At 36.7% G+C, this 27,185-nt stretch overlaps 1 protein-coding gene and 1 pseudogene across 1 annotated transcript in view; both read left to right on the forward strand.

Moving 5' to 3' along the window:
• LOC102396725 (solute carrier organic anion transporter family member 6A1) overlaps positions 1 to 27,185 on the forward strand; it is a 149,605-nt gene that overhangs the window by 89,324 nt on the left and 33,096 nt on the right. The window contains exons 11-13 of the mRNA XM_045166803.1: positions 8,163 to 8,227; positions 10,562 to 10,699; positions 16,338 to 16,501. Of these exons, the coding sequence (XP_045022738.1) occupies positions 8,163 to 8,227; positions 10,562 to 10,699; positions 16,338 to 16,501 (367 nt within the window). The remainder of the gene's footprint in view (positions 1 to 8,162; positions 8,228 to 10,561; positions 10,700 to 16,337; positions 16,502 to 27,185) is intronic.
• On the forward strand, positions 12,331 to 14,092 carry LOC102395481 (annotated as a pseudogene).

Consider the following 27,185-nt stretch of genomic DNA (forward strand, 5'->3'; position numbering starts at 1 on the left):
AGTCGAGCACGACTGAGCGATTTCACTTTCACTTTTCACTTTCATGCATTGGAGAAGGAAATGGCAACCCACTCCAGTGTTCTTGCCTGGAGAATCCCAGGGACAGAGGAGCCTAATGGGCTGCTGTCTATGGGGTCGCACAGAGTCGGACACGACTGAAGTGACTTAGCAGCATAGTAGTCCATTGTGTGAATATACTAAAATTTATTCTTTCTATAGTTAATGTTGTTCCCACTTTAGGCTAATATGATTACTATTTCTATGAACATGCTTTTACTTGTCTTTTGGAAAAAATGAATACATTTCTGTTGAGTACATGTATAAACAGAATTTATGAATCCTAGTATGTTAAGCATTTTAATAAATTTTTTAAGTATTTGCATAAGTGCATAAGTTCTTCTAGCAGTCTACTATTGTGTAAGTGTTGATATTTCATTGTAATCTTAATTTCCTTATTCATAGGACTAATATTATTGAACATATTTTCTTTTATTCATTAGCCATTCAGTTCAGTTCAGTCACTCAGTCGTGTCTGACTCTCTGCGACCCCATGAACAGTAGCACGCCAGGCCTCCCTGTCCATCGCCAACTTCCGGAGTCCACCCAAACCCATGTTCATCAATTCGGTGATGCCATCCAGCCATCTCATCCTCTGTTGTCCCCTTCTCCTCCTGCCCCCAATCCCTCCCAGCATCAGAGTCTTTTCCAATGAGTCAACTCTTTGCATGAGGTGGCCAAAGTACTGGAGTTTCAGCTTTAGCATCATTCCTTCCAAAGAAATCCCAGGGCTGATCTCCTTCAGAATGGACTGGTTGGATCTCCTTGCAGTCCAAGGGACTCTCAAGAGTCTTCTCCAGCACCACAGTTCAAAAGCATCAATTCTTTGGTGCATTCCTAGGTTACTGTTTTTCATGCAGTCGCTAAGAGTCCGACATGACTGAGCGACTTCACTTTCACTTTTCACTGTCATGCATTGGAGAAGGAAATGGCAACCCACTCCAGTGTTCTTGCCTGGAGAATCCCAGGGACGGTGGAGCCTGGTGGGCTGCCGTCTATAGGGTTGCACAAAGTCGGACACAACTGAAGCGGCTTATCAGCAGCAGTCTAATATAATATACTTGTTTATTACTGATTTGAAGGACATACAATTTATTCTTGTGCTTTTATCTTGTATCCTGTGACTGCCTTCATGTTAATTTCTAATAGTTAGTTGGTAGACTACTTCCAATTTTGTATACGATGTAGAAAAAAATTCGCCACAGTAGAACTGCGAAGAAATAAAGGCTTTATTTGGGGTCTGAGAATTCCAGTTCTGAAGACATTAGTTTGAGCAAGAGCTGAAATGTGTTCCAAGAAAGAGATAAAATGCAGGTGTTTGTAAAGGCAAAACCCACAAGGCTACAAAGTTGCTTCAGAATTATGCTCCCTGCTGGCAAGCTGAAGCTATTTTTATCTTTACATGATTGATTGCTAAAGGCTATCACTAGAGGGAGATAAAAGTTCATTACTGTGACAGGTTGCAGATTTTTTTGTAGTGTCCTTGGAAAGTGAAAGTCGTTCAGTCCTGTCTGACTTTTGTGAATTCTCCAGGCCAGAATACTGGAGCGGGTAGCCTTTCCCTTCTCCAGGGGATCTTCCCAACCAAGGGATCAACCCAGGTCTCGTGCATTGCGAGCGGATACTTTACCAGCTGAGCCACAAGGGTAGCCCCAAGAATACTGGAGTGGGTTCCCATTTCCTCCTCCAGTGGATTTTCCTGACCTAGGGATCGAACCCACGTCTTTTATGTTTCCTTCAGTCAGGCAGATTCTTTACCACTGCACCACCTGGGAAGCCCCATTTTCAAGAATAAGGGTGCCTTTTTCTTTTGAAGTTTGCCTTAGAATTTTCCTTCTTATCAATGTACTTGTTAGGTTTGGGCATCATTATTAATCTGGTTTTATTATTATGTATTTTAATTAAATCTTTAGAAGAAATTATTTGTGATATACCTGGGCCTAGAATTTATTTGTGAGAATATTTTAAATTAAAATTTGAATGTGTGTATATGTGGCTAATAAATCATTCTTCTTTTATCTCTATAATTTCTATCATTTTGCTTCTGCATTTTTAGTATTTTTATTTTATTCACTTATGTCTTCTGTGTATTGGTATATATGCCTTTTCTACCCAAGTATAAATTTAGCTGCATCCCAGAAGTCTTGATATATATATTTTTTCTCATACTTTCAAGTATGCCTTTCAATGCTGTCTTTCCCTGAGTCTTCATATTATCTTCACTCTGTGAATGTCTGTGTCCAGACTCTCTCTTCTTATAAGAATGTCAGTTCTATTGGATTAGGGCCTATCCAACTGACCTCATTTTAACTTAATTATCTCTGTAAAACCCTGTCTCTAATTTGACGACATTCTAAAGTACTGGCAGAGAAGGCAATGGCACCCCACTCCAGTACTCTTGCCTAGAAAATCCCATGGACGGAGGAGCCTGGTGGGCTGCAGTCCATGGGGTCGCTAGAGTCGGACATGACTGAGTGACTTCACTTTCACTTTCATGCATTGGAGAAGGAAATGGCAACCCACTCCAGTGTTCTTGCCTGGAGAATCCCAGGGATGGGGAAGCCTGGTGGGCTGCCGTCTATGGGGTCGCACAGAGTCGGACACGACTGCAGTGACTTAGCAGCAGCAGCAGCTAAAGTGCTGGGGGTAGAATTTCAGCATATAAATTTTGAAGGGAAGTCAGTCCAGAGCAGTAACAAACCATCCCAAATTTGATCACTTAACAACATTTTCCCTCATATTTCATGGTTCTGTGAGTTGACTGGGCTCAACAGAATAGATCTTGCTTGAGGTTTCTCTTGAGCTTGTGGTCAGATGACACATAACATTTGAGTTGTCTGATAGCATGACTGGGCTAGATTTCCCAGATGGCTGATAATTTAGGCTGAATTTTGCTAGGAGCCTAGGTGGGGCTGTTGCCAAGTGGCTTTGCTATGTAACTTAAACATCTGCTAACAAAGTGCAAGAATTCCAAAAGGGAACATCCCAAGTTTAAGTATTCTAAGAGACACAGGCATAAGCTACAAGTATAAACTGCAAGGCTTCATTCGATCCAGGTTGAAAGTCCAAGAATGCCGTTGTTCTGCATTCTGTTTGTCCAAAAAGTCATGTTTCAAAAGGAGGGTGATTAGATTCCACTTCTTGAGATCAGGAGTAATGTGCATGTCTTAGGGGAAAAAAGAATCAATGATAGCCATCTCAGGTAATTATCTACCAGAGTATCTTTCACTGGTTTTGGAAAATACTTAACTATTATCTCTTCACATACTGCTTCTGTTCCATTCTTAGTCTGCTTACCTTTTGGATATCAGTTACACAAATTGTAAACCTTTCACTATATCCATGTATCTTCTCACTTTTACTTTCAGTTTCATTTGTTTTTATGCTCTGTGCTTCAGCCTAAGTTTTTTCACTGATCTCCAATGTATTAATCATATTTCCACCTGCTTTTTCAGTTATGTACCCTAGGTTACTAATTCTAGCTGTCTCTGTATCTTATTAGCTTTTAAATTCATCCATGAGTTCACTATAATTAGTGTACTTTTGTGTTATAGAATTTTATTTCTTTTTAATAGACTAGTTCTCTGATAATATTCTCTACCTTGTCATTTGTTTCCTTGAACTTATTAGTCCCCTAAATTTAAAATGTCTATCAGGTATCTAGTACCTGAATATTCTGTAGGATTATTACATTTCAACTTTTCTCTTGTCTCTGTCTCTTAAAACACCTGTACTTATTTTTAATCATATGTGAGATTTTGTGCACCAAAGAATAATAGAGACTCTGAATGTTAATAACTCCAAAAATATTTTACAATAGCTTTATTAAGAAAGGTAGATAGGAACAGTTCCCTGTAAACCAAGCAAAAACTTAGCTGATTTGATGATAGGTTTAAGTTTTTAAAGTAGTGGTATCAGTTGCTCACTCTTTGTGACACCATGAACTGTAGCCCACCGGGCTCCTCTGTCCATGGGATTCTCCAGGCAAGAATACTGGAGTGGGTTGCCATTTCCTTGTCCACATAAGTTTTTTAAAGACCTTATTAATTCTAAGACTGATACTAGGGTATAGTCTTTCAGGAGGATTTAATTGAAGGAAAGGTATGTTAGATATAAGATCCTTCACTTGTGGTGAGATTTGAACTCCAGTACTTATCTACCCAGCCACAACAGAACTTCTAAGAGCAATTTTACCAGTTCTTTTTTACACTGTATTAGAAATAATAGCCAGTACATTTTAACTAAGTGTTTAGTAAGGTAACAGAATATAAAAAAATAACAGATACATTGAACTACACACAAACACACACATGAATTCAGTTTAAAAATTTAACATTTATAAACTGAAAAATGAAAATAAATTAAGGTCTATAGTTTGGTTAACAGCAATGAGCCAATGTCAGTTTCCTAGTTTTAATATTATAATTACAGTTATATAAGATTTCACCATTTACAGATGCTGGGTGAGGGTACACAGGATGCTTTGTACTATTAATATTTTTACAACCACCTGTGAGTTTCAAGATAAATAATAATTTCAAAATAAAGCAAAACACACTTGAATGCACAAAAACTGACTTGAACAATTTGGAAGGGTATATCTCCTATTATTGAATAGGAAGACCTAGCACCACCAATATATCAATTCTCCTTAAGTTAATGTGTAATTTCAGTGTGATAATGAAAATACCAATAGAATTATTGAAGTGTAAAATCTGATTTTAAAGTTTTTTTTGAAAAATAATAAGAGTGGTTTGGGAATCTGAAACAAAGAGGCACGAATAACAGAGGCTTAGCCTCATAAGCTAAAATGCACCATAAAGCCTCAACACTGAAGCAGTATAGTGTTGATTTATGAATAGAATAACATTAAGCTTAGAAATAGATCTCAACCCATGTAGGAATTTAATACAACAAAAGTAAAATTCTAATTAAGTGCATAAAGGAAGTAGATGAGAGCAGGGGTATAAACAAGCATGTCTGTCCAGTATGTGCTCTTTTTATAGCTTTCCAAAGCATATAATCATAATACAAATTCAACAAAATTTATTTTTTAAAAATATAATATTTGGCAAAACTAATACAGTTATGTAAAGTTTAAAAATAAAATAAAATTTAAAAAAATATATAATAATAGAGTCAAATACCTAAATTGTGAAGTCATTATCAAGTGATAATTCATGTCATGGAAGTGATGTAGGACGAAATACTTTGTAGCAGCCCAGTGCTCTTTCAGAAGATCACTAGAAAAGCTGAGATAAATATATTAAAGGCACAAGGTGGCAGAGGACTAGAGGGATTAAAATTCCAGAGACAGCAGGGCTTTTAGAGATGTAATAGGGATCTAAAACCGACCCTTAAAGAACTGATGTTCTTGCCAGTTCTTGATGAGGGGTAGTATTTCCCTGGTGGCTTAGCAGTAAAGAACCTGCCTGCCAATGCAGAAGACACAGGTTTGATCTCTAGGTCAGGAAGATCCCTTGGAGAAGGAAATGGCAACCCACTCCAGTATTCTTGCCTGGAGAATCCCGTGGAAAGAGGAGCCTGGTGTGCTACAGCTCAAGGGGTTGCATAAGTGTCAGACATAACTTGGCGACAAAACAAGAACAAAGAAAGACAACGTTCCTTTTCCTCTGGACTAATTTGACCCGTCTGAAGCTGTGAGGCTTAAGTCTAAACAGAGAAGTATGATTTTTCAGTTCTCTCTCCATCAAGGCGCTCATGAAGAAAAATTAGTTCTTCATGTCTTTCCCTTCCATTCCTCATTATTTTAGCATGTCTAGGTATTCTACTCACCTGTGATAGGTGCCATGGATTTAAGCTAGAAGGTGGATGAGCACTTTCAGGGAAAACAGTGAATTGAAAGAGGAATAGAAATGACCAGGTCCCTGCTTCTCTGATGGACTTTGAAGGGTTGTAAGGCCGGAAAAAAAAAAGTAGTTTCACTTATAAGTGTTTAATTATAACATTAAAATATACTGCAAAGAAAATGTAGAAGAATGCTAGGAGAAAATTATGGGACAATCTTAATTAGTCTGGAGATTCAGAGAGGGTATCCTTAAAGAAATCACATTTTAATGAAGTCCTCAAGGTGAGGGATGAGAATTTCACACAGTGGGAACAATATATGCAAGACTCTGAGCTGAGTGCAAGAAACAGCTTTGTAAGAATGTTGTGTGATAGAATGTAAGCAGAGGATGACAAAGGCAAAAGCTGTGAGGTGGCGTGCAATGAGACTGATGAGCCATTGAAGGATCCTAGGGGGGCAATGAAATAATCAAAATTTTACCTTAAAAAAATCACTGTGGCCCTATGTAGAGAGTGGGCTGAAAGGATTAAAAATGATTTGGGGGAGATAAGTAAGGAAACTGTTTCATTTTCTTCAGGCCAAAAAAAAAAAAATACATGCTTGGAATAGGTTAGTGGAATTAGAGATTAAGAAAATCAGAGATGGGGAAAAAGTTATTTTTAAAAATCGCAGTATTTTATTATTGATTTGATGAAAGCAGGAAAGGATACTTTTTTTTTAAGCATGCCTCATTCTAGATTTTGGGCTTGAAAGCTGCATGGATGATGATTCTACTTCTTGTGATAGGGGGCATGAGGGGGATGCAACTTTTGTGCAAGATAGGAACTGAAGTATAGAACTTAAGAAAATATGGGCTGAAAATATAAATTTAGAAGTTATCAGAGATATTGGAAACTGCCTGTTCCATTTTGAAAGAGTACTAATACATGTTTTGTTTATTCCATGAAATTCTTAAACCATCTTATCACAGCCTTACCCCTTAGATAAAATACCAAAAAAATTCACTTTACTTCCTTTATATGTCTTTAATGAATCTACTCATAATAACAGTTGAATTATTTTTTATTTATAAACATTTTAAAATCCTTTAAAAATTGGTAAATTTGGTTTCATATTCCCAGTAGTAAACTTTTGAGAGAAGAGTATGTAATTTTATCAGGTTGATACAGGTGGAGTTATTTTTTACAAAAGAGTCATAAAATACTGTCCAAATGCTGAATTTTAATACACTGAGGTATTTCTAGGTGACAATCTTGGTCATATTTGTTTATTATTCAAGTTCCAGAACAAGGAAATAAAGGATATGCATAGGATTTGTTTAAATATCCATTTAAATGTAGCTTTGATTTTTTTACTTTTGAAAATGTTCAAAGGTTGATTACTTTTATTTTAGTTCAGTTTATTTTCCAAACTACTAATATATGACATTATGCATTATGATTTCTTTTTAAAACAAATGCTTAGTTTGACCCATACAAAGTACAGAGATCTTCATCATTTATATATATTTTTAGAAAGTTATTTTTTCATTTATTTCAACTTTTGAATAGTGAGGGTAAAAATTAGATTTCCAACAGAAAAGAAATGGCACTCTCCAATTAGAACAAGTAAGGTTGAATAAAGTGGCTATTTAAAATGTGGACAGGGTTTAGGCATCCCAAAGTATAGAGCTTCAGGTCTCTTACCACCCCACACCCAAGGGGAACAAGGGTAGGAAGAGGAGAGACCTGTAGAGGGGACTGCTTTGCCTAGAGACCCAGTCAACGTGGGAAACTCTTCAGGGAGGAAACCTGGGGCTGAAGACCTTGACGTCACTTTCCTTTCTCACTCTGGAGCACAGCGTTGGCAGAACCCAATCAGTAGCCAGAAGCAAGAGAACCTCCTGATGAAGTCCATTCAAGTCAGATTCCCAAGGCAGAGAGCAAGGGAGAGAAAGGTAGAGAATGAATCTCATGGGGAAAAAAGGAAGACATCTGAGACAACTGCCCACAGGATGAAAAATGAGAAGTAGGAAAGGTAGTGCTACACTTTTTTCCAGCAAATACTGGAGCAGAGAGTTTGGGCCGTAAATGCTTCCTCCTTGAGAGGTGTAAGACATTTTAAAGTTGGTTGGCAAAATATGGGGAAATGGGAAGAGCTGTAATTAATTCAACCAGACTGAATTCTGTCAACTGGCTAAAGAGTCTTAGTCTAATGGATGCACAGGGGAAAAAAAAAATCACCCCTGAACCTAGTAAGCATTCTCTCCAGCTAATTATAATGCTGTTTTGATGATATCATTGCTATTTGCTTGCAGGATTGTGTCTGACAAACAGCGTCCTCTGGCCATGGGTATGACCTTTGTGATTTTGAGAATATGTGGTATGGATTTTTGGCAATCTATTATTGAATTGAATTGAATTGTTTCTCTTTTGATTTATATGTGTCAACATGTATATATAGAATTTCAAACAAATAATAATGATAATAATGATAAACTGAAAAAACAAGTGAATAGGGGAGATGCTTTACAGAATTTAGGAGACAGTATAAAAAGATAATACTTAATGTAAATCCATCTTGTCATATAAAATGTGTATTAATTTTTTACTTAACTAGAAGAAAATCTTTTTGATCAGAAATATATTCTTCAAGCTTATACAAATGGTTTGGTAAGCTGAAACAAAGCACATATAACCACAGAAACTATATTTTACATTCTTGCGTGTTTGAGAAGTCATTAACCTAGATTAGAGCTTTAAATTTTTTTCATTACCAAAGATACTGTATCTGATGTTTTAAAAGATTTACATGCAAAGAACAAATTGATTTTTGTGATGGTGATGCACTCTGTACTTCAGGCTTTTTTAAAGTGCAAAAACTAGCTTTCAAGTCCACATTAAGACTATATTAGGAGCTCTGATTCAAGAAGTTGATTTAAAATATTGGTGGGGTAAGGAAATAAGATTAGACTGGGTTGAAGACAAAGACAGACAGTAATTAGGATCAAGAATGCAGAAAAATTTAAATGTGGCTGTAATGGGGAATCTGAGAAATTTTTAGCTCAGTATTCAGGGTTCAAAATAGCTATTTTGATTGAGAAAAATTAGATCATATTTTAATGGTGAACAATGATCCAGTGGATAAAGATAGATTCTGAATGGTAGAGGGAGCATAAGAAAGAGCAAGGGCACAGTTTCCTACCTCAGAAATGAAGCCAGTGAGGCTGGTACATTTTTGAATGAGAGAGGGTGGGACAAGGTGATGATCTTTTAGATATGACTGTTTCTAGATCTCAGAAAATTTAAGCAGATGATAGATGTTACCTGATTTACATTTAAAAGATAACTTTGCTGCTGGAGAGAAGTATTTATAAAAGATAAATGTGTTTGCTGAAGTCTTAGTCTGAGTTATATTAAATTGGATTCTGGGGGTTGTAATGAAAAAGAGAAATCAACTTATCCAAGATATACTTGGAGTTAATGTTACAAAGATTTATCATGGATTGGAAAAAACATGGAGGGAAATGAAAAAAAAAATTGAGTTAATAGGCCTCATTTCACTTTGAGCAATTGTAGACAGAGTACCGGCACTCCCTGGGATTGGGAAATCTGGTGATGGGTAGCTTTCTTTGATAGGCATCAAAGTCATGACGCATGAGAACTCACAATTTCTTAAGCAAGAAGGTTAGTCATTAGATATGTTAGTTCTGAGAACCCAGATATATTAGTTCTGAGAACCTATCTCTAATGTCTTTGGAGTGGTATTTATTTATTTACTTATTCATTTTTTTTAAAGATTTCATTCACTTTTATCTGAAAGTGATACTGTTGCTGGGAAGATGTTTTCTCTGTGAGTATACAGAGATTTCCCTCAGGCAGCACACAAGTACGCCTCTAGACTTGGGGTCTTCTGAAGCTAGGGCTGCTACGACATACCTAAGAATTTACTTTTCCAGTTATTTCTCTCAATATCTTGACACATAACATAACACACTGCATTTCAAAACTAATTTTTCAGTCATTGAAAATTTCAGACTTTTAAATCTTTGGGAGATACATTGGATTCACAAAACTGGTATTTAGAATCTCTGTTTTAAATACTTCCTCCTAAACTTTTAATTCAGAAATTAACAAAAATGTTGAGATGTCAACTAGATCAGGGGTCCTCAACCCTTAGGGCATGAACCAGTACTGTTTGGTGGCCTGTTAGGAACCGGGCCACACAGCAGGAGATGAGTGGCATGTGAGCAAGTGAAGTTTCTTTTGTATTTGCAGTCATACCCCATTGCTCGAATGCCCACCTGAGCTCTGCCTCCTGTGAGATCAGTGGTGGTGCAGTAAATGTCATGTACTTGAGTCATAGGCCCATTCCCTGCCGCCATCTGTGGGAGGACTGTCTTCCCTGAAACTGGTCCCTGATGCCAAAAAGGTTGAGGACCACTGAACTAAAGAAGAGCATGCATACCATTCTAAGAAGATGAGAATCTGCTAGTTTTTTTTTTTAATATCTACAAGAATAAGGATTTTCAAAAACATGCAATTGTGTTTCCATTTTTTAACAATCCTATTAAAAAATAAATTCTTAGATAATTTAAAATGGTATGTTTAGAGTGATGATGGCTAAGTATATAAGTTTAAGTTTGGGATAAAAATCATTTTGATTCCAGCCTACAGTGTTTTCATGGAGAATTTATCATCATTGCATTTTTGATAGGGACTCTACCTGGACCAGTAATTTTTAAAATAATAAGAGAAACTTCTTGCATCTTTCGGGATACTGAGCGCTGTGGAAGCACTGGAAATTGTTGGATCTATTACAAGACAAAAATGGCCTACCTATTGGTAGCAGTATGTAAGTGATATCTATTGAAGAATGTCAAGAAGTAAAATTGTTTTTTAAAACTTATGGCTGTTTGGAGTAAGGCATAGTCATAATAAACTAAGAACAAGTGGATACTCTAATTATTAAAGAAACCTTATGTTATTATATACAAAATATTTTAGAAACTAAATTACTATGGAATTTATGTAAGTATTTGAAATGCTGCATCACATATAAAGTTGTTTTCTGTTAATCTAATGCAATTAAACATCCAGTGCCTCTGTAGGACAGTGCAGATGTAGAACACTGCTATCGTCACAGAAAGTTCTATGCACGCCACTGTTCTAGGGCAAAACTTATTCAAGAGGGATCCAGGAACGCTGGGAGCCCACGTTAAACTTTGTGTATTTTTGAAATCCTAAAATTCTGTTTGTACAGTCGTGAATCTGCTATAGAGGAAGAGTGTGGCATTCATCAAACCCTCAAAAGTTTTATCACTCAAAAAAGTTAGGAAAAATGTATTTTATCAATCTGTCGGTTCTCTTTGGTAGCAAGGAAATTCATCAACCAACTTCATCAAGTTTGAGTTTTTTGGTAAAATTTTTATAGAAAATATAAAGAAAGAGCACATATTATAAATGTATAGCTGAACACATTTTTATAAAGTGAGCATATGTATCATTAGCACTCAAATTAAGAAACACAGCATATTAGAATTAATACATGAATTTAGTAAAGATGCTTAGTATACAATCAATACACAGAAATCATGTGCACAACCAAATACAGAAATAATCTAAAAAATACAGTAACATTTAAAAATCAAGTACCAAGAAAAAATTTCTTGCAAGTTGTATAAAACCTCTACACAGATAAATATAAAATTTATTTGAGGGAAATCATAACCTAAATAAATGAAAAAAATGTATCATGATTACAGATAAGAAGATTTAAAAATACCACCTCTCCTAAATTAATTTATAGCCTTGGTGTGGTCACAGAATCCCAGAAGGAAATTTTTTAATTGTCAAGGGAATTGAAATTCATATGGGAAGCCAAAGCGCTAAGATCTATCCAGAAAATCTTAAAGAAGAAACAAAATTGAAAGGTATATGCCACCAGATAACAAAACCTACTATCAACTTGTAATAATCAATACAAAAGGGTGCGAGTGTTGGCACATTAACCAATAGAACAGAGTAGAGAACCCAGAAGTAAACCCACACTTGCACACTCATCTGATAATGACAAAGGAGACACTAGGCGGGTAAAAAGGTGGTCTTTTAACTAAAGGGTAATAGATTACTTTATATCTCCATATCTGAAAAAATGTATCTTGATCCCTCCCTTACGTTATACACAAAAATCATTTCTAGATGCCCTGAAGCAAGTGTGAGAGATTAACAGTAGAATATATTCACAACCTTGAAGTAGGAAAAGACTGCATAAAGAAGGATACAAAAAGCACAAGCTATAAAATTAATAAAATTTGATCATCCAAAGAAACAACTGAGAGACAGAAAAGATAACCACAATGTTAGAAGACAGTGGAAAAGTAAAAAGGTGAAAAAGAACTAATGTCCAAGATACTTTTTAAAAAAAACCCCACAGAACAACAATAAATAGAAGATATATAACTTAATAGAAAAGTGAACAAAACCCTGGAAAGAACTCTTTAGAAAAGTGGATAATCAAAGAGTCATAAAATACTTTCACAACGGGTTTGCCTCCAGGACACAAGTGTCTTGAAAACCGCCATTAAACCTGACCAAAAATGGAAAAGGAAAAGACCCACATTGACATTGTTATGTCTTCATTGGGCATGTAGATTCAGGGAGGTCTACCACGACTGGCCATCTGGTCTACAAATGTGGCGGGATTGACAAGAGAACAGTGGAAAAGTTCGAGAAGGAGGCTGCCGAGGTGGAAGGGCTCCTTCAAGAACGCCTGGGTCTTGGACAAACTGAAAGCTGAACGTGCATGGTATCACCATTGCTATCTCCCTGTGGAAATCTGAGACCAGCAAGTTCTGTGTTACCATCATTGATGCCCCCGGACACAGAGACTTCATCAAAAATGTGATTACAGGCACCTCCCAGGCTGACTGTGCTGTCCTGACTGTTGCTGCTGGTGCTGGTGAATTTGAGGCTGGCATCTCCAAGAGTGGGCATGAGCATGCCCTTCTGGCCTGCACTCTGGGTGTGAAACAACTAATTGTTGGAGTTAAAATGGGTTCCATGGAGCCACCTTACAGCCAGAAGAGATATGAGGAAATTGTTAAGGAAGTCAGCGCCTACATTAAGAAAATTGGCTATAGTCCCGACACAGTAGCTTTTGTGCCAGTTCCTGGCTGGAATGGTGACAACATGCTGGAGCCAAGTGGTAACAGCAATCATGGTTCAAGGGATGGAAAGTCACCTGTAAGGATGGCAATGCCCATGGACCCACCCTGTGTGAAGCTCTGGATTGCATCCTGCCACCAACTCACCCAACAGACAGACTCTTGCATTTGCCCCTCCAGGATGTCTATAAAGTTGGTGGTATTGGTACTGTCCCTGTGGGTCGTGTGGAGACTGATGTTCTCAAACCTGGCATGGGGGTCACCTCTGTTCCAGGCAATGTAATGACTGAAGTGAAGTCTGCAGAAATGCACCGTGAAGCACTGAGTGAAGCCCTTCCTGGGGACAATGTGGGCTTCCATGCCAACGATGTGTCTGTCAAAGATGTTCGTCATGGCAACATGGCTGGTGACAGCAAAAATGACCCACCAATGGAAGATTCTGGCTTCACAGCCCAGCTGATTATTTTGAACCATCCAGGCCAGATCAGTGCAGGATATGCACCTGTGCTGGACTGTCACAGAGCTCACTTTGCTTACAAGTTTGCTGAGCTGAAGGGGAAGATTGATTGCTGTTCTGGAAAAAGCTGGAAGATGGTCCTAAATCCTTGAAATCCGGCGATGCTGCCGTCGTTGATATGGTTCCCGGCAAGCTCATGTGTGTCCAGAGCTTCTTTGACTCTCCTCCCCTGGGCCGTTTTGCTGTGCGTGACATGAGACAGACGGTCGCTGTGGATGTCATCAAAGCAGTGGGCAAGAAGGCAGCTGGAGCTGGCGAGGTCACCAAATCTGCCCAGAAAGCTCAGAAGGCTAAATGAATATTATCCCCAATACCTGCCACCCCAAGTCTTAATAGTGGTGGAAGAACGGTCTCAGAACTGTTTGTCTCAATTGACCATTTATGTTTAATAGCAAAACACTGGTTAATGATAACAATGCATTGTAAAACCTTCAGAAGGAAAGGAGAATGTTTTGTGGACCATATGTTTTGTGTGTGGCAGTTTAAGTTATTAGTTCTTAAAATCAGTACTTTTTAATGAAAACAACTTGACCAAAAATCTGTCACAGAATTTGAGACCCATTAATAAAAAGCTTAATGAGAAACCAGTGTCTTCTTTGGGTCAACACTGTAACTCCCTGTAACTACTTTGGGAAGAGGTGCTCATACCCTGTTTCTGGTAAAACAATTTTTCTATTCATGGGTTTGTATTTCTAGGGTGGTGCTTCAGATTTGTTAAGCTTGTGTTGAGAACTCATCTGTTTTAAGAACATCTTGAAAAGCATTGGTGCAACACTTTCTAGGTTAGGACAGATGAGTAAAGAGTAACTATGTTTTATATGTAAGCTAGTTTGTAAGGTCAGATTCTACAGTGTAAAAGCTCCTGTTGCATATAAAATTTTGTATGGTTACATAAATAATAAGTAAATCTATGTCATTTAGATTCCCAGTTATCAGGCTGTGCATTCACATTTATAATATTATTAAGTAGTTAATCTAAGTTGCAGAGAGGAGCTACTCCACGTCCAAGGTCAGGGGCGGCGGCCGAGAGTGCCAGGGATTTCTTTGGAAGGAATGATGAAACTCTAGTACTTTGGCCACCTCATGCGAAGAGTTGACTCATTGGAAAAGACCCTGATGCTGGGAGGGATTGGGGGCAGGAAGAGAAGGGGAGACAGAGGATGAGATGGCTGGATGGCATCACTGACTCAGTGGACATGAGTCTGAGTGAACTCCGGGAGTTGGTGATGAACAGGAAGGCCTGGCGTGCTGCGATTCATGGGGTCACAAAGAGTCAGACACGACTGAGCGACTGAACTGAACTGAACTGAGTTAATCTAAAATGTGAGGCTTAGATGCTGGAAGCTAAATATCAGACATATTTAATACTTTCAATAGAAAGGTTATACATATTCATAAAACAATGGAATGGATAAATTGTGATAACATCAACAATGGAATATTATGAAACAGTGAAATGTAAAAGCACACAACTTCATAAAATATGAATCACATAAACATAATGTTGCAGGAAAGAAACTAGACGCAAATGAATATGCATTGTATGACTCCACTTACAGAATTTTAACCTGCTATAAATATTCTTCCAAAGCAAATAAGATTAAACTTTTGTCATCAGTGACTTTGAGGAAATATGAGAAGGGTTTCTGGTGTGTAGGCAATGCTTAATTTTCTTCATCCAAATGCTGGTCACGCTATTTAGTTTATGAAAAATGTATCAAGTGGTACTGTTTTTTAAAAAAATAAGGTTCAGTTCACCTACAATTAACACAGGTGTTCATATGGTAATGTCTTGGGTATTCCATGTCATGGTTTTTGATAATTGGGTGCACCTGTGCAAGCTGCATCCAAAACAACTATAGAAATTTATCCCACGCCCTTTTCGAGTCAATTTTCCTTCTGCACAGATAAGCCATTTTCATATTTCTATTACAATACCTTGGTTTAGCCTGTTCTATAAATTATGCAAATGGAATAGAATATATGCTGGGGGCGGGGCAGATTTCACCTGCCTTGCTTAATGTTACACTTTGGGGAGATTCATCCATGTTACTTTATGCAGTAGTTTGTGCTTTTTAAAAATTTCTGAATACCATTTCATTTTTGAATATGCTATAGTTTATTTATGCTCTTATTAATGGATATTTGGGCTGTTTGCCCTGTTTGGCTGTTATAAATAAATGTTTGAAATGTATCATTACAAATGATATAGACTCATTAAATGTTTCCTATTTTATCTTTGAAACCACTATAATTGATATTGTTGCTATAAAATATTTTTTACTTTAACAGGGTTATTTGCATCCAAATTTCAAGTACTTTGATATAATGCCTATACTTTTCTGAAACTTGAAAAATGAAAATGAATTTAAAAACTTAAACATAGTCAATTCGTTTTTCTAAAATGTTTCTGTTGGCATTTAGAAAATTATATATATTTCAAAAAAGAGTAAAGTTGCATGAAGTGACTTTAAAAGTTTCCAGTTTCCACTGATAATTAGTTTTGAAAGTAGAAATGTATTTTTATGTTTTAGAGTTAATACATTCTGTGAAATAGTAATATACTTTGCATTTTTCTTGGGTTATACATTTAAGAAATCTAAAAAGTTTTACAAACATTTAAACAAATTTTCCTTTAAGTAACTTGATATAAGTTTACGACATTAATTACATTCTACAATTGGAAAATTGGTAACTTTAGAGATGAAATATGTTCACCTTTTCTTTGGTAAATATCTTTCTTTCCATAAACATTTTGCTCTACATAAATTGATGCATCTGATGATTGTATTTTTTTTTTTCAAATTCAGGTTTTACTTGCAAAGTAGCTACTATTTTCTTTAATGCTGTTGCATTGAGCCTATATAGAAATCTACCACAGGAAAATAGTGATGTCTTGGCTACAGTTGTGAAGAATCCAAGAGTTAAAAAAAATGAAAGAGAAGAATCAACATTATGTAAGAATTACACAATTGTCAATCTATCAATGGGATATTATTGGATATTAATAAAATTTAAAATAATTTAATATAACTACATGTTTAATAAGTTCATGTGATCTTATAAGTTTTATTATTTTGAGTATAAAATAATAATATAGTCTGTGTTTTGCACTTTTAAAAGATATCACACATATTTAATACTTTCAATAGAAAGGTCATACTCTGAAAGAAAAAGATGAAGTGAAAGTAGAAAATACACATAAGTTAATTGTAACTGCAGTGATGTCTTATATATTCATTATTGGTCTTTGGTTATGTAGGATTGGGCTTCCCTGGTGGCTCAAATGGTAAGTAATCTGCCTGCAATGAGGGAGCTGTTCAGTCTCTAAATCATGTCTGACACTGCGACCCCGTGGACTGCAGCACGCCAGACTTCCCTGTCCTTCACCATCTCCCGGAGCTTGCTCAAACTCACGTCCACTGAGTCGGTGATGTCATCCAACCATCTTGTCCTCTGTCGTCCCCTTCTCCTCCTGCCCTCAGTCTTTCCCAGAAATAAGACCCCAGTTCAATCCCTGGGTTGGGAACATCCCGTTGAGAAGGAAATGGCAACCCCCTCCAGGAATCTTGCCTAGAGAATTCCATGGACAAAGAAGTCTGGAGGGCTACACTCCATGGGGTCGCAAAGAGTCAGACACAACTGAACAACCACCACGTTCATTTTTTTATGTAGAATTATTTAGGTTTCATGTAGTTTATTCTTGCTACTTTTCCTCTGGGCTGTGCATATTTATAAATAATTTTTAAAATAAGACTAGATGTGCCAATCCAGTTCATATAATAAATATTTACATGAAAGTTATATTTGCTCTCCAAAAGGAGACATGTCAAACTATTTAAAAATTAGCATTTTTCCTTTATTTGGTAATGGAAAGGTTTTCTCAGAAAATTTATCCAAACAGTCAATTGGCCAGTTTGCAATACATATTTTCATGCTTCTTTACTATTAGTAGACATGAAATTCAATATGATCATATACTTCTCTGTTTTACTTAATTTCTTGACTTGAATTTTATTGGTAAAGACTACTGATACCTCAATTGATATCCCTTTTTGTGTTTTTATATTTAATTTTATGATTAATCATAATCATTTCACTTAAAGAAATGTTCAAATCTGAATGCAGAAAACGTGCCATTTGTGGAGTTTTTCTTAAGCTTAAATGTGTTTCAATAGAAAAATGTTGATATAATTATTTCATACATGATTTAATACCTATCCAAATCATAAAGCAATTTTCCAACTATTAAAAAATAAAATTGCTATGAAACAAAAGCTTCTCTACAATGTTTCTTTTGTTCTCTTGGGAGAATGAACAACTGACAAAATTTCTCCTTTGTTATTCATATTAGTCAGTGACCCTGTGTGTAAGGGCAGACATGGCCCTATTCATGGTCTTGGTTGGCAGAAGGAAATGTGAAGCAGGGAGTGTTCATATCTTCCTATACGTTTTTCTACCTAGCTGTAACATGCATTTATGAAAATCTATAAACTTGCCTTTATGTGAAACTTGACTGTTCTCTGTTTGAACCAGCAGGATAGTAGAATATCTGAGGATCAGAATGTGAAAACAGAAGTTTTTCCTTTAAAGATTCTACAAGATCTGTTGCTGTGCTACATTCAGAAAAGGAAAATCACATGTGATTGCAAAAGTAGTAGAAATGTAATCTGTGGTGATTTGTATTTTCATAATAAAGTACATTCTTATAAAGTGTTTCTCTTATGTTTTTAATATATGTAGGATTTTAAACACCAATGTACAGTATAGGTTTTCCTAGAATTAGAGGTTAATACTTGTAGGGTATTTATATTCTTTCTTTATATTCTATTGTCTAAAAATATTATTTGAAAATTTATGCAATGAGGAAATAAGATAATAATATTCTGATCCATTTTGAAGGAACTTGTAGTATGTTTCTGTGTTTATGTGTAAATATCTATATATGTATTTTTTGTGTAAGTAGAGTAAAAGTATAGTAAAGATTATAACAATTTGGACAGTAGTGTTGACTTCAATTTGCATATAATATTCTGCTACAATAGAACGTGTGTGTCTATGCCGCAAACTAGTTCACAGAGGATTGATAGAGAAAATATAACCCCAAAGTCACTGGTTAACAACCACTTTAGCAGCTTTTAAAACAATCAGTGGAAGCTTCTCAATGTTAATGAGAAAACCTTAGTCTTAAGGAAAAAGGCCAGCTAAAAATCCTATTGAAATACTTTTCTTTGTAATCAGTTTTGAGTATTTTAATGCTATCAAGGATCAGTACACATTCTAGAGTGTTAATGTATCCAGTGAAGCTGCAACTGCAGATGAAGAAGCTGCAAAGGCATTTTTAAATATCAGATTTTAAATTTAAATTTTTGATGAAGCAGTTTTCTATTGACAGTTGGTGCCCTCAAGGAACTACTTCTCAAAGGAGGGAGGTGAGCCCCAGCCTTAAAACTTAAAGAACTGATTGACTGTGTGAAAATTGCGGATTGCTGGGTGAAAATGCTAGAGAGATTTAGCTAAGCTAAAATTCATTAAGATTGTGATTATTTTTGTTAGGACTGTGGTTACAAAGTTGCATAGGTTTTTGAATGGTTCAACTCTACAGTATTTTCTGCATCAGCCTAATTATTTTGGGTGCTTGATTTTGCCCGAAGGGACATTTTTAAGCAAAGCCTACTTAATACTGGGCTTCCCTAGTGACTCAGTGGTAAAGGAGCCACCTGCCAATACAGGAGATGCAAGAGACAAGGGTTCTATCCCTGCAGAAGGGAATGGCAAGCCACTCCAGTATTCGTGCCTGGGAAATCCCATGGACAGAGGAGCCTGGCAGGCTACAGTCCATGGGATCAAAAGAGTTGGACACAACTTAGTGACTAAACAACAATACCTGGTGTTACAGCAGAGTGCTTATGTTTTAGAATTGATGAGTTTATTTGTGCTCTTTAGGTTGCATTTTCACCAAAGTCTTAATACCTATGACTATCCTGTCTCTTCAATCTTTTTCTTCTCTGGATTCTTATGTAAACTAGATTGATGCTTTCTTGATTTAACATTTAGCATTTAACCTTACACATATAGTCTAGAAAAGCATCAAGGTTTGGTTTATTAACAGAACATTTTCCTTTTTCAGCACTAAGAGTTTATTCCCCCTTTCCCCCCAGCTTTAAGATATAATTGACACACAGTACTGTATAAGGTTGGGCTCCAGGTGGCACAGTGGTAAAGAAATTGCCTGCCAGCGCAGGAAACACAAAGAGATGGCCTGCAGTAGGAAATGGCAACCCACTCCAGTATTCTTGCCTGGAAAATGCCATGACCAGAGGAGCCTGGCAGGCAATAGTCCAGGGGATCACAAAGAGTCAGACACAGCCGGGCACAGCGCACACTGTGTAAGGTTAAGGTGTACAGTGTGATGCCCTGAGTCACACGTGTGGTATAGTGATCACCACAGTAAGTCTACCGCAGTCACATTCGTCATCTAATACAGACAAGAAAGAAAGAGGAAGGAGGGAAGAAAAACAGAAAGAGCCGATGTTTTTTCCTCATGATGAGAACTCTTAGGATCTTCCCTCCTAACTCCCAGTGACACAGTGCTAAGTGTAGTCATCACGTGGTGTATATCCCAGTACTTCTATATCTTACGGCTGGAGGTTTGCGTCTTTGACCGTCTTAATTGCCCCTGATCAACTCAGATCCTTTTTCTATGACTTTAGATTGTGTTTGGTTTGTTTCAAATCCCATATAAGTGATAACATAAAATAGTTGTCTTTCTCTTTGGGACTTATTTCACTAAGCATAATATTCTCTAGGTCTGTTCATGTTTTTGCAAATGACAGAATTCTTTTTTAGGTCTGAGTGATCCCTCATGGTATATACGTATATACATGCAAAAACATATACTTTATCCGTTTATCTGTTGATACAAACCTAGTTTGCTTCTATATCTTTAAAAAAAATAGTATAGTTATTTTATTTTTTATTTATTATGGCATTCAGGATCTTGTTCCCTGGCCAGGGATTGAGCCCGGGCCCCCTTCATTGGAAGCTCAGAGTCTTAATGCTGCACCACCGGGGAAGTCCCTGCTTCCGTATCTTGGTTGTTGTAAATAGTACTGCTGTGAACACTGCGTGAAGGTATCTTTTTGAATTAGTGATTTGTTTTTTTGTTTTTTTCCTTTGGATATATATCAAGTAGAGTTATTGAATTACATGGTAGTTCTATTTTTACTTTTTCTGAGAAACCAACATACTGTCTTCCCAGGGTCTGCTCCCATTTTCATTCTAGAGTTCCCATTTATCCACACCCTCACCAACATTTGTTATTTGTAGACTTTTTGATGATAGCCATTCTGACACATGCAAGGTGCTATCTCACTGTGGTTTTGATTTGCATTTCTCTGGTGATTAGTGATACTGAGTGTCTTTTCATGTGCCTTTTGGCCACTCATATGTCTTCTTTGGAAAAGATGTGTATTCAGGTCTTGTGCCCATTTTTTAATTGGGTTGTTTGGTTTTTTGGTATTGAGTCGTATGAAATGATTATACATTTTGGATATCAACCCCTTATTGGCCATATTATTTGGAAGTATTTATCTCACTTGGTAGGCTGTCAATGGTTTTCTTTGCTGTGAAAAACCTTTCATATTTAATTAGGTAGGAATAGCTTATTTTTGATTCTGTTTCTTTGGCCTCAGGAGACAGACTCAAAAGAATACTGCTTTGATTTATGTCAAAGAGTGTTCTGCATGTTTTCTTCTAGGAGTTTTTTTGTTTTGTTTTGAGGCTTACATTTAGGTCTTTAACTCATTTGAATTTATTTTTGTATATGGTGCGGGAAAATGTTCGAATATCATAATTTTATGTGTTGATGGCAAGGTTCCCCAGCACCATTTATGAAGAGACTATCTTTTATCCATTTTATATGACATGCCTCCTTTGTCATAGACTAGTTGTTTGTAAGTGTTTGGGCTTAATTCTGGGCTCCGTATCCTGTTCCGTTGTACTTTCTCTTTTGTGTCAGTCCCATGCGATTTTGATTACTGTATCTTTGTGGTATAGCCTGAAGTCGGAACATGATACCTCCAGTTTTGTTATTTTTTTTAAGATTATTTTGGCTATTCTGGATCATTTTGTGGTTCCATATAAATTGTAGGATTGTCTGTTCTAGTTCTGTGGAAAATATAATGGGTATTCTGATAAGGATTGCATTAAATTTATAGATTGCTTTAGGTATTATGGGCATCAACACAATATTAAATCTTAAAGGGAACCCACTTGCACTGTTGGTAGGAATGTAAACTGATACAACCACTATAGAACTACCATATGACCCAGGAATCCCACTCCTGGGCATATACCCTGAGAAAATCATAATTGAAAATTGAGTCATTTTGTATGCATCAGAATTAAAAATTTAAAAAACATAACAAGATCTCTTGTTGAGAATTTGGGCAAATAGACTTTCTCTTTTTCACTTTTACACTTCTATATGGTGGAAGTGTGAAACTGTAGAAGCATTGTGAACAGTTATTTGCTTTATGTTCTAAGTTGAAAGTGTATATACCATGTAACCCAAAAATTCCATTCCTAGGAGTATAAATCTTAGAAAAACTTTACATATGTTCAGAAAGAGACATGCTAAGAAATGTTCATAGAAGTAATGGTTTGTATGAGGAAATGGGGGAACAATAAAAATTGTAATTGGTAAGATAACATAAATGCATTATGTGATATTTTTATAATGGAAACCAATTGCTATTAAATGGTGAAACTGAGGTGGAGCTGTCAAAATGAATATTTAAAAATAAAATGAACAAAAATGCCAAATTTCAAGTTATGTATGTAAATGTGTATAACATACAATAATTATTTATGGTTGTATATGGATCACAACAAACTGTGAAAAATTCTTAGAGATGGGAATACCAGTCCACCTTTCCTGTCTGCTGAGAATAATGTATGCAGGTCAAAGTGCAACAGTTAGAACTGTATATGGAACAATCAGATCAGATCAGATCAGTCGCTCAGTCATGTCCGACTCTTTGCGACCCCATGAATCGCAGCACGCCAGGCCTCCCTGTCCATCACCAACTCCCAGAGTTCACTGAGACTCACGTCCATTGAGTCAGCGATGCCATCCAGCCATCTCATCCTCTGTCGTCCCCTTCTCCTCCTGCCCCCAATCCCTCCCAGCATCAGGGTCTTTTCCAATGAGTCAACTCTTTGCATGAGGTGGCCAAAGTACTGGAGTTTCAGCTTTAGCCTCATTCCTTCCAAAGAAATCCCAGGACTGATCTCCTTCAGAATGGACTGGTTGGATCTCCTTGCAGTCCAAGGGACTCTCAAGAGTCTTCTCCAACACCACAGTTCAAAGTCATCAATTCTTCGGCGCTCAGCTTTCTTCACAGTCCAACTCTCACATCCATACATGACCACTGGAAAAACCATAGCCTTGACTAGACGGACCTTTGTTGGCAAAGTAATGTCTCTGCTTTTGAATATGCTATCTAGGTTGGTCATAACTTTCCTTCCAAGGAGTAAGCATCTTTTAATTTCATGGCTGCAGTCACCATCTGTAGTGATTTTGGAGCCCAGAAAAATAAAGTCTGACATTGTTTTCACTGTTTCCCCATCTATTTCCCATGAAGTGGTGGGACCGGATGCCATGATCTTTGTTTTCTGAATGTTGAGCTTTAAGCCAACTTTTTCACTCTCCACTTTCACTTTCATCAAGAGGCTTTTGAGTTCCTCTTCACTATCTGCCATAAGGGTGGTGTCATCTGCATATCTGAGGTTACTGATATTTCTCCCGGCAATCTTGATTCCAACTTGTGTTTCTTCCAGTCCAGTGTTTCTCATGATGTTCTCTGCATATAAGTTAAATAAACAGGGTGACAATATACAGCCTTGACGAACTCCTTTTCCTATGTGGAACCAGTCTGTTGTTCCATGTCCAGTTCTAACTGTTGCTTCCTGACCTGCATACAAATTTCTCAAGAGGCAGATCAGGTGGTCTGGTATTCCCACCAATGGACTGGTTCAAACTTGGGAAAGGGGTACATTAAGGCTGTATATTGTCACCTTGATTATTTAACTTCTATGCAGAGTACATCATGAGAAACACTGGGCTGGATGACTCACAAGATGAAATCAAGATTGCTGGGAGAAATATCAATAACCTCAGATATGCAGATGACACCACCCTTATGGCATAAAAGCGAAGAAGAACTAAAAGCCTCTTGATGAAAGTGAAAGAGGAGAGTGAAAAAGCTGGCTTAAAACTCAACATTCAGAAAACTAAAATCATGGCATCTGGTTCCATCACTTCATGGCAAATAGATGGGGAAACAGTGGAAACAGTGACATATTTTATTTTCTTGGGCTCCAAAATCACTGTGGACAGTGACTGTGGTCATGAAATGAAGACACTTGCTTCTTGGCAGAAAAACTAGGACAAACCCAGACAGCATATTAGAAAGCAGAGACTTTGCCAACAAAGGTCCGTATAGTCAAAGCTATGGTTTTTCCAGTGGTCATGTATGGATGTGAGAGTTGGACTATAAAGAAAACAGTGCCAAAGAATTGATGTTTTTGAAATGTGGTGTTGGAGAAAACTCTTGGGAGTCCCTTGGACTGCAAGGAGATCCATCCAGTCCATCCTAAAGGAAATCAGTCCTGAATATTCATTGGAAGGACTGATGCTGAAGCTGAAATGCCAATACTTTGGCCACCTTATGTGAAAAGCCAAATTCATTAGAAAAACCCTGAAAGTACTAAACAAAGGAGGAGAAAGATTGAAGGCAGGAAGAGAAAGGAGTGGCAGAGAATGAGATGGTTGGAAGACATCACCAGCTCAATGGACATGAGTTTGCACAAACTCTGGGAGATAGTGAAAGGGAAGCCTGGCTGGCGTGCTGCAGTCCTTGGGGTTGCTAAGAGTTGGACATGACTGAGTGACTGAAGTGAACAGAACTGATTAAATATGGTCATTTTGGATTCTAAAATGCATAATGGTCAGGGGTAGCATGTGAAGAATCAGAAAATTATTAATATAAAGAAGATAGCAACTCCTTTGTACATATGGATGACAACAAGCCAAGGCCTTTTCAATACATCTCAGGAGCAGCCTGGTATTTCTAAAAGAGTGAAATGTTTCCGAACCTCTCACTCATTTATTTTATTCAATATTTTGATAACTTTCTCTGTGACAGGTAAGTGTTTTTCTACAATTTTTTTTGAACTTTGCTCTCTTTTGGTAAACACCAGCATTGGCAGTTCTGAGTAAAACCTTTGCCCCTTTCTTTTGGAACCACTCTTCCACTAACCCCTAGTAGAAATTTCGAAGCTTCATTTTACATACTCTCATGTAAGCTTTTTTCCTTTTCAATTTTTCTTCCCCCAAACAAGTTATTTATCATATCACCTGTGCTATTTGAATTTACTTACATTGCCTTACTTGTCTGTTCTAGCCCCTGCCCCTCAGTGGTGTTCAATCTGCTAAGGTCCGAGGTCAGTAACCTTGCTCTGCCAAGTTCTAGAGGATAAAAGTTTTGGGTTTGCTTCAGTACATAAGCAAATGAGCATGGCTATGTTCTAATAAAAATTTGAATTTAATATACTTTTCATGTGCCACAAAATCTGCTTCTTTTGATTTCTTTTAAGCCATTAAAAAAATGTGAAAACTATTCTTAGGCTGTACAATAACAGGAAACAGGAGGTCCACAGTTAGTTACTCTGTCAAGCAGCTACACTAATTTATATTCCCACCACCAACAGTGCACAAGGGCTTCCTTTTCTTCACATCCTCATCAACACTATCTCGTCTTTTTAATAATAGCCATTCTGACAGGTGTGAGGTGATATTTTATTGTTGTTTTGATTTACATTTCCCTGATAATTAGTGACCTTTTGATGTAATTGTTGGCCATTTAAATATCTTCTTGGAAAAATGTTAATTTATTAATGTCTTGCCATTTTTTAATTGGTTTGTTCGATTTTTTTTGGCCTTTGAGTTGTATAAGTTCCTTATATATTTTGCATATTAACATCTTAACAGATGTCAGATTTGCACCCATTTTCTTCGATTTTGTAGGTTGTCTTTTCATTTTGTTGCTTGCTTCTCTTGCTGTATAGAGACTTTTTAGTTGATGTGGTTATACTTATTTACCTTTGCTTTCGTTGCTTGTGCTGTTCGTGTCATAGCCATAAAACCATTGCCAAGAGGAGGTTTTCCCCTGTGTTTTATTCTAGGAGCTTTATAGCTTCAGGTTTTATATTTATCTTTAACCCATCTTGAGTTAAGTTTTGTGAGTGATGTAAGATAGGGGTTCAGTTTCCTTCTCTTTTACATGACTAGTGTTACCAGCATCATTTTTTTCAGGAGGTATCTTTACTCCACTGAGTATTCTTGGCTCTTGTCAAATATTAGTTTACCACATATGCAGGGGTTTATCTTGGGGCTCATGATTCTGTTCCATTGGCCTATATATCTGTTTTTATACCAGTGTCCTACTGTTTTGATTGCTATAGCTCTATAATGGGGTTTGAAATTAGGAAGTGTGCTATTTCTGGATTATTTTTTCTAAAATACTATACATAGCTTTGGTTTCTCCATTATTGCCTATGAGAGTCCAAGAAGAGGCACTAGTGCCCTAAATAACTACCTTTCCCATCATCCTGTAAATATATAAATGTGCCTTTTCTCGCATACATGAAAAGTATATCTCTCTTGGTATAAAACATGGAGAACCCATGTTGGAGCAGTCATCATTGGGAAGAATTTCTGCTCTTTCATTGGAGTGAGTAAAGAGGGAGAAAGGTACTTCTGTAATTCTACTTTAGAAATTAAAACTTATTTCTTCTCAGGAAAAAAAAAATTATCCTGTAATTTGGTACAGCAGGAATCCTATTATTTCTGTTATAATTCAAATGGACTAAGTGTAAATGTTGTTTAATTATACAGCTTAAGAATTTGGTCACTAATAAAGTATTCTTTCTTATTCTTTTGAAATATTTTTGAATTTTCATTCCTATTCTTTTATGGCTATCTGTATCAAAAGCAAAAGCAGAACTAAAAAAGCAGAGTTAATATCTGCGGATGCATGCTGTAGTCACACACCACAATGAACACTGGCATTTACATCAGAACAGTTTGCAGTTAGCTTGCATCAATTATTGTGGGCATGCACCTGAAAGCTTCCTCGATTCTCAGTATGACTGGTGATTCATATTGTGGAGACATGTCACCTCTTTAGAGTTTGAACTATTATCTACCTTATAAAGCATGAGCTGAAATGTCAGATGTATAATTTACATGTATAATGTACTATGTTGAGGGCTTTTTTTTTAATTAGAAGGAGGATAGAACTAGCCTACATTTTGTTGACGTACTTTACCATGTGACGTATCTGTTGACAAAAGTAAAAAGCACAATGTAAAAGTTGTGAGTTACATTTATTCAGGGACCTTACTGAGGGAAACGGCCCAGGAAACCAGCCTCTCAGAGTTCTGAGGACCTGCTCCAAAGAGGTAAGGGAGGAGTCAGGATATATATAATTTTTTTTTTTTTTTTTTTGGCTAGGAAAAAACATGTCAAACATCTAAATATTACTGCTAATCACAAAGAATAGACAGCTCAGGTTAATGATTTTAGTCCTTTT

The sequence above is a fragment of the Bubalus bubalis genome, chromosome 9 (genome assembly GCF_019923935.1).
Source record: "Bubalus bubalis isolate 160015118507 breed Murrah chromosome 9, NDDB_SH_1, whole genome shotgun sequence".
Taxonomy (NCBI): domain Eukaryota; kingdom Metazoa; phylum Chordata; class Mammalia; order Artiodactyla; family Bovidae; genus Bubalus; species Bubalus bubalis.